Consider the following 18,642-nt stretch of genomic DNA (forward strand, 5'->3'; position numbering starts at 1 on the left):
GTATTTCCCTTTCAAACACAATGATGAACTCGATCATATTATGATTGCTATTAGAGAAATGTTCATGCACCGTTAGGCTGTTAACTAAATCTGGCTCATTATTATTAAATCTAATATGGCCTGCCCCCTTGTTGGTTCTAGGACATATTGTTACAGAAAGCTGTTCTGAACACACTCAAGAAATTCACTACCTTTCTAACATGAGCTCGTCTGCTTGTTCCAATCAATGTGAAAGTTAAAATCCCCCATTAAAACCACCCTGCCTTTGCTATTTGCTTGCCTAATCTCTGCATTTATACATTCTGCCGCTTCACAGCTGCTACCAGGGGGCCTATGCACAACTGTCACTACAGTCTTAAATCCTTTTCTATTTCTTAATTCTACCCATAAAGTCTCTGATGCCTGGTTACCTCTCGTTATATCCTCTCTTAGTGATTAAGAATGAAATTACTTCAATCATAAGGCTACTCCTCCCCCTCCACCAGTTTCCCTATCCTTCCTGTAGATCTTATAACCTGGTATTTTCAGTTTCCAGCTCTAACTGTCTTACACTATCAGTCACACCAACCCTGTTCTGATCCTGTACCTCTCTACGAGGTGTGGCCAAGGTCTGGAGTAAACTGTCCAGATAGTCCCCCTCCCTTCTGTGTTGGAGTATCTCCAACTCACACTCCAGCTCAATGGGCATGATTTTAAAATACCGGCAGGATGGCAGCGGAGGGGTCAATGGGTGCGTGGATAACCTAAATACTAAACCGTTACCATTCCCCACGCGATTGCAATTTAATTGGTGGCCATTAACTTTGTTTCTCTGGGTTTGCCATCCGAAAGCTGCGCAGCGGGTGGACCTGCTGTCAGCTGGAGCATCTGGATTTAAAGGGCCATTGCACCAATGGCTTTTGCTGAAGCAAAGATCAAGCACGCAGAATGGAGCGGCAGAGGGGCAAGCCAGCTCCAAGATTCAGCGACACCTCACTTGAGGTGCTGCTGGCTGGGGTGAGGAGGAGGAGGAGGGAACAATTTTACCCGGCCGACAGGAGGAAGCATCCTGCCTCTGCCACCAAAAAGGCCTGGCTTGAGGTGGCGGAGGAGATCACTAGCAGGAGCAACATATCCTGCAGTTCGGTCTAGTGCAGGAAGCGTTTCAATGACTTATCTAGGTCAGCAAAAGTGAGTACACTTACTGATTCTCCTGCATTCCATGGTGCAAATGACCTCCCCCCCCACATCATTCTGCACTGCCAAGACTACTCCATCACATCACTCCTCACAACTACTTAAGGCTCATCCTCAACTTACCTACACTTCCTGAACACTTCCTCACTTCCCCATTTGTGACCCCACCACCACCACAGTCAGCCTCTCCCAAAGCAATGCATTTATTGGCTGACCACTTCACCCTCACTTGCTCACTCACTCACACGTCTGTACTTTCTCCCCTTGTAGGAGAGGAGAGCACAAAATGCACGCGAGGGGACGAGGACTGGAGGGGGGGGCAACAAAATATAGTGGTCCTCAGAGGTGGAGGAGGAGGCCCTGGAGATCAGCCGTACCCTCGAGTGCCTGTCCGTCAGGGACGCCGAGACTGGCACCCCGCAAAAAAACTTTAACGTTCATCACACACAACATGAATCGATGTTAACAATGCTTGCCATGTTGAACACCACAGTATGCCCATCGCAACATGACACATCTGTGATGATGCTTAATATTGCCTTCTGTTCTCTTACAGGCCCTTCAACGACCGCAGTGATGGTAGAGGGCTATTCCTCAGAGGAGCTCCGGCCTCTGAGGTGCACCGTCACATCTTAGTGAGCCATCCACCAGCCCAGATGCTCACACCTCGGTGGGTCATGGTAGTCAGTTGGGTTGGCACCTGGTGAGTCACCACACACAGCACATTTGCAAGGTACTGGACACCATGCACACTCTCCACAATAGTGGAGAGGATGGAGGAGTCCAACTCCTGCATGAGTGGAATGGTGGCACAGGTATGGGAGGGAATGTCTGAATTAGTGTCACAGGTAAGTATGGGAATGTCTACGATGGAGAGAAGGCTAGCCTCCGTTGAGCTTTAAGCACGGCTCACAAATGAGTCTATTCAGGCCCTAGGCCCTGACAATGGCCGTTCGGACTCACGGCGAACAATATTCTGCCGCCATAAACAGGCAGACAGAAACTTTACAATAAGGCTTCCAAGGCATCATACATGTCCTCGAACCTGTTCTCCAGCAGGGTGGTAGGAGTAATGTCAGCCTGGCCCAGGAGAGGGATGATGCGAAAGGGGACATGGAACTGGGGACGCCACTCAAAGCACTCCCACGTCTCACCCATAGCCCCCCTCTCAACTGGTACCCGCAATGCTGCCTCCTCTCCAGGTGGCTGAATCTGCCCCTGCACAGGTGCAGGTGGAGCAGTCTTTGCTGGGGTCCTCATGGGCTTGAAAACCCAGAGGGCGTAGATCGAAAGCATCTAAGCAGTCAGGGCATGAACATGAACAACCTGCCACTACCTCTGCTGCAACCACAGGGGGATGCACCACGTAGAAATAGTAGGAAGAGGATAAGGATTTGTGATCACGAAGGATATGCACAAGGGTGTTTGATAGACTGTCATGTTTTTCATTTATATTTGGTTTTTGTTAAATTCACATTAAATGTTATCATTCTCACCACTACTACCATGTTTTGCCCATTCTTGATTACCTTTTGTGATTGGGCCCTTTCATGTGCTTCATCATGAACGGCGAGACTTGATGCCACCCAGTGGTGGTTTCACAGTGGGTGTATGTAGGACTGTTTTGTGTGGGGGGGTGGTGGGGGGTGGCTGGTGTTGGCGCTCCTCTTGCCAGGTGGTCTGAGGACTGGACTATTCTCACTTTCCATATGTCCTTATGAGAATCATTCAAATATTAGTGACTCCCTGGCCTCATGAGCAGCCAGGTGAGCCGCTGCTCTGCCGATGGGTTCCTCGTCCTCGTCCTCTTCCTTGTCCTCCTCCTCAATGTTGATGACAGATATGAATGCTGGATGAGGGCATGGGGCCTCATCAACCGGTGCCCCTCTCTGTTGCACCACATTGCACCAGGACACAACACCCGACAATAATTCGACCCACTCTCACTGCTGCGTATTGAAGCATTCCCCCAGACTGATCCAGGCACTGAAATCACATCTTCAGCTGTCCTATCACATGTTCAATGATAGACCTGGTGGTGATATTTCTGTCGATGCTGTTCCTCGCTAATGGGGTTTCTCAAAGGTGTCATGAACCACGTGTGCAGGGGGTATCCCTTTTCTCTGACGAGCCAGCCCTTAAGGTTGTTCGATGCGTGGAGTGCGGGGGGGTGGGGGAGGGTGGATGTTGGATTCCCTTAGAATGAATGAATCATGGCAGCTGCCAGGGAATCTGGCACACACGTGAAGAAATCTTTTCCTGTGGTCGGAAACGAGCTGCGCGTTGATGGAGTGATATCCCCTTCTGTTAATGAATAGCCCTGGCTCATGTGGAGGTGCTCAGTTCAAATAGCCAGGACTTTAAAGGCACCTCAATGAGCTACACTTTTATTGAATGAGTTTTGCTTGCATTTGCATTCGACCTTGAAACCCCGCTGGACTTTTATCTCATTGAAGCAGAGTGTGGCCGCTTTGTACCTGTGAGCACGTAGGTGACAAAGTTAGCTTTGACATTGGTTGCTTTCAATTTTTTAAATTACACCAAGCGTCAGGGAAAAGAAGCCAAGAACTGAATTGTCCTTGTAAGTTATGAATTAAAGTGATTAGTGTTCCAGGCAGATCTGGAAAATGCACAGTACAGTCACTCAGGAGTTCCAAATCCACCCTCCAGCCGCTCGGCAACCATATTAACTGAGCTTTATCTGGCCTAGTGTCACCGCGCTGAAATTGAGTATTTCTCCGGCATGTTTCCCTTAGCTTCTTGGTTTAAGAGTGAATACAGGCTCGTGGATGGTTCGAGCTCTTGTTTTATTTTTCCTGAGAATTCATCACTTCAAAGTGCCAGGGTTTCAACGTGTGTTTTGTTTGCAAGAAAATGTGCTGTAATCATTGCCAGCTGAGCAGGGCTGATATTCCACCATTTACCCTGCGGTTGGAAAGCAAGCATATGAACATATGGGGCTTGATTTTGCAATCCAAGTGCGGGTGTGTTGGGGGCTCCAAAAATTGGGGAAATCCAGAGCAGGTTCGGAACCCAGCTCCAACCCACAGACTTCCGGGTTCCCCAGTGATGCATCTGAGTGCGCGCGCATCTCCCGAATGCGGAAGTGCCAATGGTAATTAAAGCCAGCCGGATAACAGTTAAGATAGTTAGTTAGATAGTTGAAGTACTTAATTTTGCATACATTGAGGCAGGGGTCCGATTTTCAAACATCCTCAGCGTGTTTCCCGTGCTGTGGGAAATGATTCATGTTCTACCAGACGTGTTTCAGCCAGCAGCCAGTTAGACATTGAAATGCTTCTTTGACAGATGGGGAGAAAAGGTGAGTTATTGCACCAGGGCACTCTGTTCTTTCACACAAACTTTTGGCTGCGAGATCTGTGTGTTTTCACTGAAAATTCTTACTTTCCACTCACAATTCTCCTGTTCACACATTTGACTACTTTTCAGACCCCCTCAAACTGACACCATCAGGATGGAGGCGCCATGGCTGCATTCACCACTACATCTGAGGACGAGCAACATCACCAGCTTCGCCAGCCCTCCCTACACAAAACAGTCCTGCAACTACGCATACACCCACTGTAAAGTGACCCAATGGGTGGCATCAAGTGTCGCCGTTCATGGTGAACCTCATGAAAGGCGCTATCACAAAAGCCAGTCAAGAATGGGCAAGACATGGCAGTAGTGGTGAGAATGATAACAAAAATCAAATATAAATGAAAAACATGAGTCTGTCTGACACCCTTACGTATACTTTTCGTGATCACAAAACCTTAGCTTTTCTCTTCCTACTACTGCTACATGTTGCATCCCCTGTGGCTGCAGCAGATGTAGTGGCAGGTTGCTCATGTTCATGCCCTGACTGCTTAGATGCTTTTGACCTATGCTCTCTGGGTTTTCGAGCTCACGAGGGCCCCTTCAAAGACTGCTCCACCTGCACCTGTGCAGGGGCAGACTCAGCCACCTGGAGAGGAGGCAGCATTGCGGGTACTAGTTGAGGGGGCAACAGGTGAGACATGGGAGTGCTTTGAGTAGCGTCCCCACTTCCATGTCCCCTTTCGCCATCATCCCTCCCCTAGGCCAGGCCCACATCACTCCTACCACCATGCTGGACATGTGTGATGCGTTGCAAGGCCACTTCTAAACTATCTGTCAGCCTCTTTAAGGTGGCAGAATGTTGTTCACCTGGAGTCCGAATGACCATTGTTAGGGCCTGAATGGACTCATTTGTGAGCCTCAGTGGAGGCTAGCCTTCTCTCAATCACAGGCATTCCCGCACTTACCTGTGACACTATCTCAGACATTTCAGCAGTTACGTGCAACACTATCTCAGACAGTTGCTCACGTCCCTGCGATATGATCTCAGAGATTCCGTCCTGTACCTGAGCCACCATTCCATTCATGCAGGAGTTGGACTCCTCTATCCTCTGCACTACCGTGGAGAGTGCACGTGGCACCTGTTCCAGTACCTCGCAAATGTGCTATTGTCCCTCGATCATTCTCCTTTTAAAAGGATGGCCCCGGGGTTCAGCATCTGCATCCAGGTGAGCAGAGCCTGGAGAAGAGTGCTTCCACCGACACGGACTCTCCACAGCTGCCTCTGCCATCAGTGTCTGCTCGTGCTCATTTGTGTATGGTGACTCACCAGGTACCAACCCAACTAACTCGCTACTGGGACCCACCGAGGTGTGAGTATCTGCACTGGTGGATGGCTCACTAAGATGTGACGGTGCACCCTCAGAGGCCGGTGGGTCCTCTGAGGAATTGCCCTCTGCCATTACGGCGGTCGTTGAAGGGCCTGGAAGAGAACAGAAGGTTATATTAAGCATCATCACAGATGTGTCATGTTGTGATGAGCATACTGAGGTGTTCAACATGCCAATCATTGTTAACATCAATTCATGTTGTGCGTGATGAATGTTAAAGTTATGTCACCAGATATTTGTGGGGTGCCAGTCTTGGTGTCCCCGATGGACAAGCACTCGAGGGTGTGGCTGATCTCCAGGGCCTCCTGCTCTGCCTCTGAGAAGACCACTATTTGTTGTGGCCCCCCCTCCAGTCCTCACCCTCATGTGCATTTTGCACTCGCTTCTCCTAGAAGGGGAGAAAGTACAGATGTGTGTGAGAGTGAGGATGAAGTGGTCAACTGATGAATGCATTGCTTTGGGTGAGGCTGACCATGAAAGAGGTGCATCAGAGGGTGAGTATCAGACATAGACATCACATTGGATGAGGATTGGGGTGAGAGGTAGTGGTGGGATGATTAATGGGGAGGTGAGGAAGTGCTCAGGAAGTGAAGGTAAGTTGAGGATGAGCCTGAAGTGGGTGTGAGGAGTGATATGATGGAGGAGTCATGGCAGTGCAGAATGAGTTTGGGGGGGGTGGGGGGAGGGGGGTAGTGGCAGTGATGTGGAACACAGAAAGCAGGAGAATCAATAAGAGTACTCACTTTTGCTGACCTAGTTAGGTCATTGAAACACTTCCTGCACTGGACCCAGGTCCAGGAGATGTTGCTGCTGCTGGTGACCTCATCTGCCACCTTGAGCCAGGCCTTCTTGGTGGCAGAGGCAGGGCACTTCCTACCATCTGCAGGGTAAAAGATTTCCCTCCTCCTCCTCCTCCTCCTCACCCCATCCAGTAGTTTCTGCAGTGAGGCATCACTGAACCTTTGAGCAGCACAGGGGCAAGGCTACTCATTGTGATTTCTGGGTCTTTGCTCCAGCAAAAGTGTTTAGAGCAATGGCCCTTTAAATAGAGCTCCTCCAGCTGACAGCCTGTGATACAGATGTGCAGCTTTCCAATGGCAAACCTGGAAGCTACATTAAGTGGCACCAATTCACTTGCAGTCACGTGGGGAAATGGACATTGGTCAGGTTACCATGCACCCATTCACCCCCTCCGCTAGCCTTCTCGCCTCCATTCTAAAATCGGGGCCATGAAGTCCCGCTGTCCACAAACTCCCACATACTGCAGTCCAGATACACAATCTGCTCTGCCATTTCTTAGTCTATATTTATTTATAAATAATTACTTTTTAGTCTGCTTTGGTTTTTTTTTACTTTTTAATAAAAATTTAGCACCTCCTTCCCACTCTCACCAAATTCTCACATTCACAATCTACTCTCTTTACAATACCCAATCCATGCTTCAACAGATAAGCTTCTGATTTAAATACCTTTTGAGATCAGCAGTTACAACTGCTCAATCAGCTTCCAGCTCACAGTAATTACCCTCTATTCAGGCAATCACATACAGCTGATTGACTGTTAACTGCCACCGATTTGGAGTTTCTGTTAACCATTAACTAACTTGCAGTTACTTTTAAAGTTTTAAAGTTCTAAGTTAAATTTTAAACTAAATTTTAATTTCAATTCACCCACTACTTTACCAGAGTCCCACTCTCGCCAAATTCTCAATGAAGCAGTCCGTGCCCGCATGCAGCAAGACCTGGACAACATCAGGCTTGGGCTGATAAGTGGCAAGTAACATTCGCGCCAGATAAGTGCCAGGCAATGACTATCCAACATGAGAGAGTCTAACCACCTCCCCTTGACATTCAACGGCATTACCATCGCCGAATCCCCCACCATCAACACCCTGGGGGTCACCATTGACCAGAAACTTAACTGGACCAGCTATATAAATACTGTGGCTACAAGAGGAGGTCAGAAGCTGGGTATTCTGCAGCGAGTGACTCACCTCCTGACTCCCCAAAGCCTTTCCACCATCTACAAGGCACAAGTCAGGAGTGTGATGGAATACTCTCCACTTGCCTGGATGAGTGCAGCTCCAACAACATTCAAGAAGCTCGACACCATCCAGGACAAAGCAGCCCGCTTGATTGGCACCCCATCCACCACCCTAAACATTCACTCCCTTCAACACCGGCGCACTGTGGCTGCAGTGTGTACCATCCACAGGATGCACTGCAGAACTCGGCAAGGCTTCTTCGACAGCACCTCCCAAACCACCTAGAAGGACAAGAGCAGCAGGCACATGGGAACAACACCACCTGCACGTTCCCCTCCAAGTCACACACCATCCTGACTTGGAAATATATCGCCGTTCCTTCATCACCGCTGGGTCAAATCCTGGAACTCCCTTCCTAACAGCACAGTTGGAGAACCTTCACCACACGGACTGCAGTGGTTCAAGAAGGCGGCTCACCACCACCTTCTCAAGGGCAATTAAGGATGGGTAATAAATGCCGGCCTCGCCAGCGATGCCCACATCCCATGAACGAATAAAAAAAAAATTCTCAAGTTCCCACTCGGTTCACGATCTACTCTCTTTGCAATGCCCGCTCTGTGCTTCAGTTGCCACATGATCCATTGATAGCTGCAATGAAGAAAAAGCTTCACTGATGTTGCTGCAAATGAAAACTTGAGAGTCACAGCTGTCAGTTGCCACACATCCTCGGAGACTGACCTCAGAATGTACACATAGCTACGATGTTCTTTCTACATCTTCGAAAGCCATGGGCAGTCTTTTCCTCGGCCTCCTTTGGGAAGGTATCACATCTTCACCCACTTCCCACCCTTCTAGCTCCCTTGTGCTCTGTGAATCCCTCTCCCCCTCCCACTCTTGGATTAATGTATCTGAGTTGGTGAGTGAGGAAACAGTGACATTGAGGGGGTTTGCGCAGAGGAATGTGGGGCTGGATCATGCTCCAAGGACTCCTGTTGGTTATCCTGTTCCTCTTCTCCGTCCTCCTGTTGCCTCTGTTGCTGCAGTGAATCTGCAGGAATGGAGTGTACAAGCTAAGAATGGGTGAACATTAACCATTTGGGACTAAGGGAATGGAGAAGGGGGTGGAAGATTATGGCTGTGTGGTTCTTCACGGAGGTGCCAGGGTGACAGTGTAGGTGTTCAGTTACTAACCTGGTGCTGATAATATTCCCCCGATCTCACCATCTCCCACAGCAAGAGCAGAGTGCCTCCCCATGAGCTGCATGGCCGACTCCTCGTAGGCCAAGAGATGCTTGAGGTTGGAGATATCTCCCCTGGTGGCCTTTCGGGGACTTGTGTGTCATTTCCTCCTGCAACAAGAATAAGTAAATTAGATAAAGGCTACCAGTGAGTGACAAGTGTCATGGGAGAGCTGAAGTAAGAGATGTGGCAGTATCACTCTGGAGGAAGGGTTTTTAGGGTTGTGCATGCAAGTAATTACTGTTAATAGAAGTCAGTAGAGAGGGAGATCAGATGGTGTATATACGGGTGGCTGATGTGCTACCACCTGTCTTGCATCCTCGCCAATGTTGAATTTCACTCCCACAATCACCAACTCTTGTTCAGGTGTCAAACTCGCTTCTGTGCCTTTTTTCAGAAAAAAACACACTCTTTAAAGTCTCACTCAGTGGCAGGTCCAATCTTTCTGTCTATCTGTCACACTTCAGGGTGTCACACTTTATGACGCTTCAAATTTCTGTGTCACATCAACAGAAAATACTTCCGAATTGACCTGTGCACTCAGGATGTCCCCAAGAGGGCCGATGGGCCGAAGGGCCTCTATCCGTGCTGTATAACTCTAAGAGCAATTAACCTCTAACTGACCTCAAGATGTAACAGAAATTGAACGTTAAAACGTTAAGAGGACAGGCCAGGTTTCATACAGCTCCACTCTGACAGAGGAATAAAACACTGGGCATTACAATGTAAGGCAATCCTGTCCCTATAAAACAGTAAATCCTCCAACTTACTGTGCGCAGTGGCACAGGAGATCTTCTAGCTCTTGTTCCCATGGCCCATCACTGCCTGGCATGTGACGTGTTTTTCCTATAGATCTTTACACATCAGGAGGGGGCCTCGATTTATCCCTTTTGGCTGGAATGTGGATCTGTGGCTCAGAGACCAGAACGATACGTCTTAAAATCAGGGAATCTTCCCCCGCCATGAAGAAACTACAGAATATCAAAGAGCTGAGTTCATAGCAATCAATCTCTATCAATTAGTCTACAACAGACCCAGACATGAGGTGAGGAAAACCCCCAGTGGTGGAGAGCTTTGGGAACCATAGGTCCAAAGTCACCTGTTCATCCCAAGCCTGTTACACTTACCAAATGTCATGTCTCAAATTACTCATATACGGTATCCCAAAATGTTGGGATTGGAAGCTGATGATTTCTATTTTTAAACAGGTGACTGCTGGTTCCTGGCTGCCATTGCTTGTCTAACTCTAAATGAGAAGCTGCTGTACCGCGTCATTCCAAGAGACCAACACTTTACAGAAAACTATGCTGGAATCTTCCATTTCCAGGTACTGTAACTCTCCATGAAAAGTATCGACTACACAAGCGACAAAGTTATTCTCAGGCTCGGGGGAAGCAGTGTGTCAGAGCACTGTCCGCTGGCTCTGCCACTGCCTCTGATCTGCACGGTTATGGACAGCACTCAACCCCTCTCTCCAACATGGGCAAAACGGAACTAACGGGAGGCTGGAGTTTCCTCGGGTCCCACTCCACCACAGGAAGTGCAGCAAGACAGGATTTCTGAATGACCTTCAGTGGGGTCCCTGACCCCAGTCTGTTTCCCGAGGTCAGGGGTCATTAGTATATTGAGGACAAGTGCATGCCCCACCCAGACATGGAGAACAGACGTGTCCTCGAATAGACAGAAAGCAGACGGACAGATGGAACACAGGCACCCCCTCCAGACAGGAAACACACAGACATGTCCCCCAGACAGTCAGGGAACACACAGACACATCCCCCTCAGATAGACAGGGAACACACAGACACATCCCCCCAGATAGACAGGGAACACACAGACACATCCCCCCAGACAGACAGGGAACACACAGACACCACCCCTCCCCCCCCCCCCCCCCCCCCGCCACAGACAGGGAATACACAGACCCATCACCCCAGACAGACAGGGAACACACAGACACATCCCCCCAGACAGTCAGGGAGCACACCGACACCACCAACCCCCCACAGACAGACAGGGAATACACAGGCACATCACCCCAGACAGACAGGGAACACACAGACACCACCACCATCGCTCCCCCAACCCCACAGACAGACGGAACACACAGACACCACCACCATCGCCCCCCCCCAACCCCGCAGACAGACGGAACACACAGACACATTTCTTCTCTTCCTCCCCAGACAGACCTGAAATAGATAGACATTTGTCCCTCAGACAGACATACATTCCTCCGAGACGGACAGGGAATGTGTGGGCACATGTGAGGTTGTGGTGTGCTCCTGGTTTTTGTGTAGGTGTTTGGTCCATGGTATTTTAACAGCCAGGCTGGCAATTGGCTCTGTGCTACTTGTGTACCCATCAATCTGCAGCATATATCTCCTGCCCTTTAGTGTGAGTAGAACTGCATGGATTAAAAATTAATATTTGCTGCTGCACTGAGCTGCTGCCAGCACCTTAAAGAGCAAGGCCTGCGAGAACACATTGGGCAAATCGTTTCTGTTCTGGGGGTGAAAGAGAAGTGTCCAGTCAGTGAAGTCAGATGCCAACTCGACTTGTTCCTCTGCATGGTGCATTCCCGCTCTGCCTCACTTCCACACTTCCACCGCCCAGAGCTTCCGCCCTGACACGCTTCCACACTTCCACCGCCCAGAACTCTCGCCCTGCCACACTTCCACCGCCCAGAGCTTCCGCCCTGACACGCTTCCACACTTCCACCACCCGGAACTCTCGCCCTGCCACACTTCCACACTTCCACCGCCCAGAACTCTCGCCCTGCCTCACTTCCACCGCCCAGAACTCACACCCTGCCTCGCTTCCACACTTACACACTTCCACCACCCAGAACTCACACCCTGACACACTTACACACTTACACCGCCCAGAACTCACACCCTGACACACTTCCGCACTTACACCGCCCAGAACTCTCGCCCAATCCCACTTCCACCGGTGAAAATTCAAACCCATTCACACTTCCACTGGTCAGAACTCCTGCCAATCACACTTCCACTGATCAGAACTCACACCCAATCACACTTCCACTGATCAGAACTCACACCCAATCACACTTCCACTGGTCAGAAGTCACACCCAATCACACTTCCACCAGTCAGAACTCCTGCCCAATCACACTTCCACCGGTGAAAATTCAAACCCATTCACACTTCCACTGGTCAGAACTCCCGCCAATCACACTTCCACTGGTCAGAATCACACCCAATCACATTTCCACCTGTCAGAATCACACCCAATCACACTTCCACTGGTCTGAATCACACCCAATCACACTTCCACCGGTTAGAACTCACACCCAATCACACTTCCACTGGTCTGAATCACACCCAATCACACTTCCACCTGTCAGAACTCACACCCATTCACACTTCCACTGGTCAGAACTCCTGCCAATCACACTTCCACTGATCAGAACTCACACCCAATCACACTTCCACTGATCAGAACTCACACCCAATCACACTTCCACTGGTCAGAATCACACCCAATCACATTTCCACCAGTCAGAATCACACCCAATCACACTTCCACTGGTCTGAATCACACCCAATCACACTTCCACCGGTTAGAACTCACACCCAATCACACTTCCACTGGTCTGAATCACACCCAATCACACTTCCACCTGTCAGAACTCACACCCAATCACACGTCCATTGGTCAGAACCTCCGCCCAACGACATTTCCACTGATCAGAACTCACACCCAATCAGACTTCCACTGGTCGGAACTCACACGCGATCACACTTCCACTGGTCAGAATTCCCGCACAATCACATATCCACTGGTCTGAACTCACACCCAACCACACTTCCACCGGTCAGAATCACACCCAATCACACTTCCACTAGTCAGAACTCACACTCAATCACACTTCCACTGGACAGAATTCACACCCAATCACATTTTCACTGGTCAGAACTCACCCAATCACACTTCCATTGGTCAGAACTTCCGCCCAATCTCATTTCCACTGATCACAACTCACACCCAATCACACTTCCACTGGTCAGAATTCACACCCAATCACACTTCCACTGGTCAGAACTCACACCCAATCACACTTCCACTGGTCAGAACTCACACCCAATCACACTTCCACCTGTCAGAACTCACACCCAATCACACTTCCATTGGTCAGAACTTCTGCCCAATCACACCTCCACTGGTCAGAAACACACACAATCACACTTCCACCGGTCAGAATCACACCAAATCACACTTCCACTGGTCAGAACGCACACCTAATTACACTTCCACCGGTCAAAACTCAAACCCAATCTCACTTCCACCGGTCAGAATCACACTCAATCACACTTCCACTGGTCAGAATCACACTCAATCACACTTCCACTGGTCAGAACTCACACCCAATCACACTTCCACCAGTTAGAACTCCTGCCCAATCACACTTCCACCGGTTTGAACTCACACCTAATCACATTGGGCAAATCGTTTGTGTTCTGGGGGTGAAAGAGAAGTGTCCAGTCAGTGGAGTCAGATGCCAACTCGACTTGTTCCTCTGCATGGTGCATTCCCGCTCTGCCTCACTTCCACACTTCCACCGCCCAGAGCTTCCGCCCTGACACGCTTCCACACTTCCACTGCCCAGAACTCTCGCCCTGCCACACTTCCACCGCCCAGAGCTTCCACCCTGACACGCTTCCACACTTCCACTGCCCAGAACTCTCGCCCTGCCACACTTCCACCGCCCAGAGCTTCCGCCCTGACACGCTTCCACACTTCCACTGCCCAGAACTCTCGCCCTGACACACTTCAACCAGTCAGAACTCCCGCCCAATCACACTTCCACCGGTGAAAACTCAAACCCATTCACACTTCCACTGGTCAGAACTCACACCCAATCACACTTCCACTGGTCAGAACTCCCGCCCAATCAGACTTCCACTGGTCAGAACTCACGCCCAATCACACTTCCATTGGTCAGAATCACATCCAATCACATTTCCACTGGTCTGAATCACACCCAATCACACTTCCACTGGTCTGAATCACACCCAATCACACTTCCACCTGTCAGAACTCACATCCAATCACACATCCACTGGTCAGAATTCATGCCCAATCACACGTCCATTGGTCAGAACTTCCGCCCAATCACATTCACACTGATCACAACTCACACCCAATCACACATCCACTGGTCAGAACTCACACCCAATCACAATTCCACTGGTCAGAACTCACTCCCAATCACACTTGCACCTGTCAGAACTCACATCCAATCACACTTCCAGCGGTCAGAACTCACACCCAATCACAATTGCACTGGTCAAAATCACACCCAATCACACTTGCACCTGTCAGAACTCACATCCAGTCACACTTCCACTGGTCAGAATCACACCAATCACACTTCCACCTGTCAGAACTCACACCCAATCACACGTCCACTGGTCAGAATTCATGCCCAATCACACGTCCATTGGTCAGAACTCACACCCAATCATAATTCCATTGGTCAGAACTCACACCCAATCACACAAGCATTGGTCAGAACTCACACCCAATCACACTTCCACTGGTCAGAATTCATGCCCAATCACACGTCCATTGGTCAGAACTCACACCCAATCATAATTCCATTGGTCAGAACTCACACCCAATCACACAAGCATTGGTCAGAACTTACACCCATTCACACTTCCACCTGTCAGAACTCCTGCCAATCACCTTTCCACTGATCAGAACTCACACCCAATCACACTTCCACTAGTCAGAACTCTCGTCCAATCACCTTTCCACTGATCTGAACTCACACCCAACCACACTTCCACCGGTCAGAATCACACCCAATCACACTTCCACCGGTTAGATCTCATATCCAATCACACATCCAACTGTCAGAACTCACATCCGATCACACTTCCACTGGTCAGAACTCACACCCAATCAAACTTCCCCTGGTCAGAACTCCCGCACAATCACACATCAACTGGTCTCAACTCACACCCAATCACACTTCCACTGGTCTGAATCACACCCAATCACACTTCCACTAGTCAGAACTAACACCCAATCACACTTCCACCTGTCAGAACTCACACGCAATCACACTTCCACTGGTCAGAATTCACACCCAATCACACTTCCACTAGTCAGAACTAACACCCAATCACACTTCCACCTGTCAGAACTCACACGCAATCACACTTCCACTGGTCAGGACTCACACCCAAACATACTTGCACTGGTCAGAATTCACACCCAATCACACTTCCACTGGTCAGAATTCACACCCAATCACACTTCCACTGGTCAGAACTTCCGCCCAATCACATTTCCACTGATCACAACTCACACCCAATCACACTTCCACTGTTCAGAATCACACACAATCACACTTCCACTGGTCAGAATCACACCCAATCACACTTCCACTAGTCAGAACTGACACTCATTCACACTTTCACCTGTCAGAACTCACACCCAATCACAATTCCACTGGTAAGAACTCACACACAAACATACTTGCACTGGTCAGAACTCACACCCAATCACACTTCCACTGGTCAGAACTTCCGCCCAATCACATTTCCACTGATCACAACTCACACCCAATCACACTTCCACTGGTCAGAACTGACACCCAATCACACTTCTATTGTTCAGAACTCACACTCAATCACACTTACACTGGTCAGAACTCACACCCAATCACACTTCCACTGGTCAGAATCACACCCAATCACACTTCCAACTGTCAGAATTCACATCCAACCACATTTCCACTGATCAGAACTCACACCCAATCAGACTTCCACTGGTCAGAACTCACACCCAATCACACTTCCACTGGTCAGAACTCACACTTCTACTCGTCAGAATTCCCGCACAATCACACATCCACTGGTCTGAACTCACACCCAATCACACTTCCACTGGTCAGAATCACACCCAATCACACTTCCACTGTTCAGAATCACACACAATCACACTTCCACTGGTCAGAATCACAACCAATCACACTTCCACTAGTCAGAACTGACACTCATTCACACTTTCACCTGTCAGAACTCACACCCAATCACAATTCCACTGGTAAGAACTCACGACGAATCGCACTTCCACTGGTCGGAACTCACACCCAATCACACTTCCACAGGTCAGAACTTCCGCCCAATCACATTTCCACTGATCACAACTCACACCCAATCACACATCCACTGGTCAGAACTCACACCCAATCACAATTCCACTGGTCGGAACTCACGCCCAATCACACTTCCACAGGTCAGAACTCACACCCAATTACACTACCTCTGGTCAGAACTCACAACCAATCACAGTTCCACTGGTCAGAACTCACACCCAATCACACTTCCACTGGTCAGAACTCACACCCAATTACACTACCACTGGTCAGAACTCACAACCAATCACAGTTCCACTGGTCAGAACTCACACCCAATCACACTTCCACTGGTCAGAACTCACACCCAATTACACTACCACTGGTCAGAACTCACAACCAATCACAGTTCCACTGGTCAGAACTCACACCCAATCACACTACCACTGGTCAGAATCACACCCAATCACACTTCCACTGGTCAGAATCACACCCAATCATACTTCCACTGGTCAGAACTCACACCCAATCACACTTCCACTGGTCAGAATCACACCCAATCACACTTCCACTAGTCAGAACTGACACTCATTCACACTTTCACCTGTCAGAACTCACACCCAATCACAATTCCACTGGTAAGAACTCACACCCAAACATACTTGCACTGGTCAGAACTCACACCCAATCACACTTCCACTGGTCAGAACTTCCGCCCAATCACATTTCCACTGATCACAACTCACACCCAATCACACATCCACTGATCACAACTCACACCCAATCACACTTCCACTGGTCAGAATTCACACCCAATCACACTTTCACTCATCAGAACTCACACCCAATCACACTTCCACTGGTCAGAACTCACACCCAATCACACTTCCACCTGTCAGAACTCACACCCAATCACACTTCCATTGGTCAGAACTTCTGCCCAATCACACCTCCACTGGTCAGAAACACACACAATCACACTTCCACCGGTCAGAATCACACCAAATCACACTTCCACTGGTCAGAACGCACACCTAATTACACTTCCACCGGTCAAAACTCAAACCCAATCTCACTTCCACCGGTCAGAATCACACTCAATCACACTTCCACTGGTCAGAACTCGCACCCAAACACACTTCCACTGGTCAGAACTCACACCCAATCACACTTCCACCAGTTAGAACTCCTGCCCAATCACACTTCCACCGGTTTGAACTCACACCTAATCACATTGGGCAAATCATTTGTGTTCTGGGGGTGAAAGAGAAGTGTCCAGTCAGTGGAGTCAGATGCCAACTCGACTTGTTCCTCTGCATGGTGCATTCCCGCTCTGCCTCACTTCCACACTTCCACCGCCCAGAGCTTCCGCCCTGACACGCTTCCACACTTCCACTGCCCAGAACTCTCGCCCTGCCACACTTCCACCGCCCAGAGCTTCCACCCTGACACGCTTCCACACTTCCACCGCCCAGAACTCTCGCCCTGCCACACTTCCACCGCCCAGAGCTTCCACCCTGACACGCTTCCACACTTCCACTGCCCAGAACTCTCGCCCTGACACACTTCAACCAGTCAGAACTCCCGCCCAATCACACTTCCACCGGTGAAAACTCAAACCCATTCACACTTCCACTGGTCAGAACTCACACCCAATCACACTTCCACTGGTCAGAACTCCCGCCCAATCAGACTTCCACTGGTCAGAACTCACGCCCAATCACACTTCCATTGGTCAGAACTCACACCCAATCACATTTCCACTGGTCTGAATCACACCCAATCACACTTCCACCTGTCAGAACTCACATCCAATCACACTTCCACCTGTCAGAACTCACATCCAATCACACTTCCACCTGTCAGAACTCACACCCAATCACACCTCCACTGGTCAGAATTCATGCCCAATCACACGTCCATTGGTCAGAACTTCCGCCCAATCACATTCACACTGATCACAACTCACACCCAATCACACATCCACTGGTCAGAACTCACACCCAATCACAATTCCACTGGTCAGAACTCACTCCCAATCACACTTGCACCTGTCAGAACTCACATCCAATCACACTTCCAGCGGTCAGAACTCACACCCAATCACAATTGCACTGGTCAAAATCACACCCAATCACACTTGCACCTGTCAGAACTCACATCCAATCACACTTCCAGCGGTCAGAACTCACACCCAATCACAATTGCACTGGTCAAAATCACACCCAATCACACTTGCACCTGTCAGAACTCACATCCAATCACACTTCCAGCGGTCAGAACTCACACCCAATCACAATTGCACTGGTCAAAATCACACCCAATCACACTTGCACCTGTCAGAACTCACATCCAGTCACACTTCCACTGGTCAGAATCACACCAATCACACTTCCACCTGTCAGAACTCACACCCAATC

At 49.4% G+C, this 18,642-nt stretch overlaps 1 protein-coding gene across 1 annotated transcript in view; it reads left to right on the forward strand.

The window, feature by feature from the left end:
• capn3a (calpain 3a, (p94)) overlaps window positions 1–18,642 on the forward strand; it is a 214,451-nt gene that overhangs the window by 57,469 nt on the left and 138,340 nt on the right. The window contains exon 3 of the mRNA XM_067991181.1: window positions 10,317–10,435. Coding sequence (XP_067847282.1) covers window positions 10,317–10,435 — 119 coding nt within the window. The remainder of the gene's footprint in view (window positions 1–10,316; window positions 10,436–18,642) is intronic.

Source organism: Heptranchias perlo, chromosome 10, assembly GCF_035084215.1.
Source record: "Heptranchias perlo isolate sHepPer1 chromosome 10, sHepPer1.hap1, whole genome shotgun sequence".
NCBI lineage: Eukaryota > Metazoa > Chordata > Chondrichthyes > Hexanchiformes > Hexanchidae > Heptranchias > Heptranchias perlo.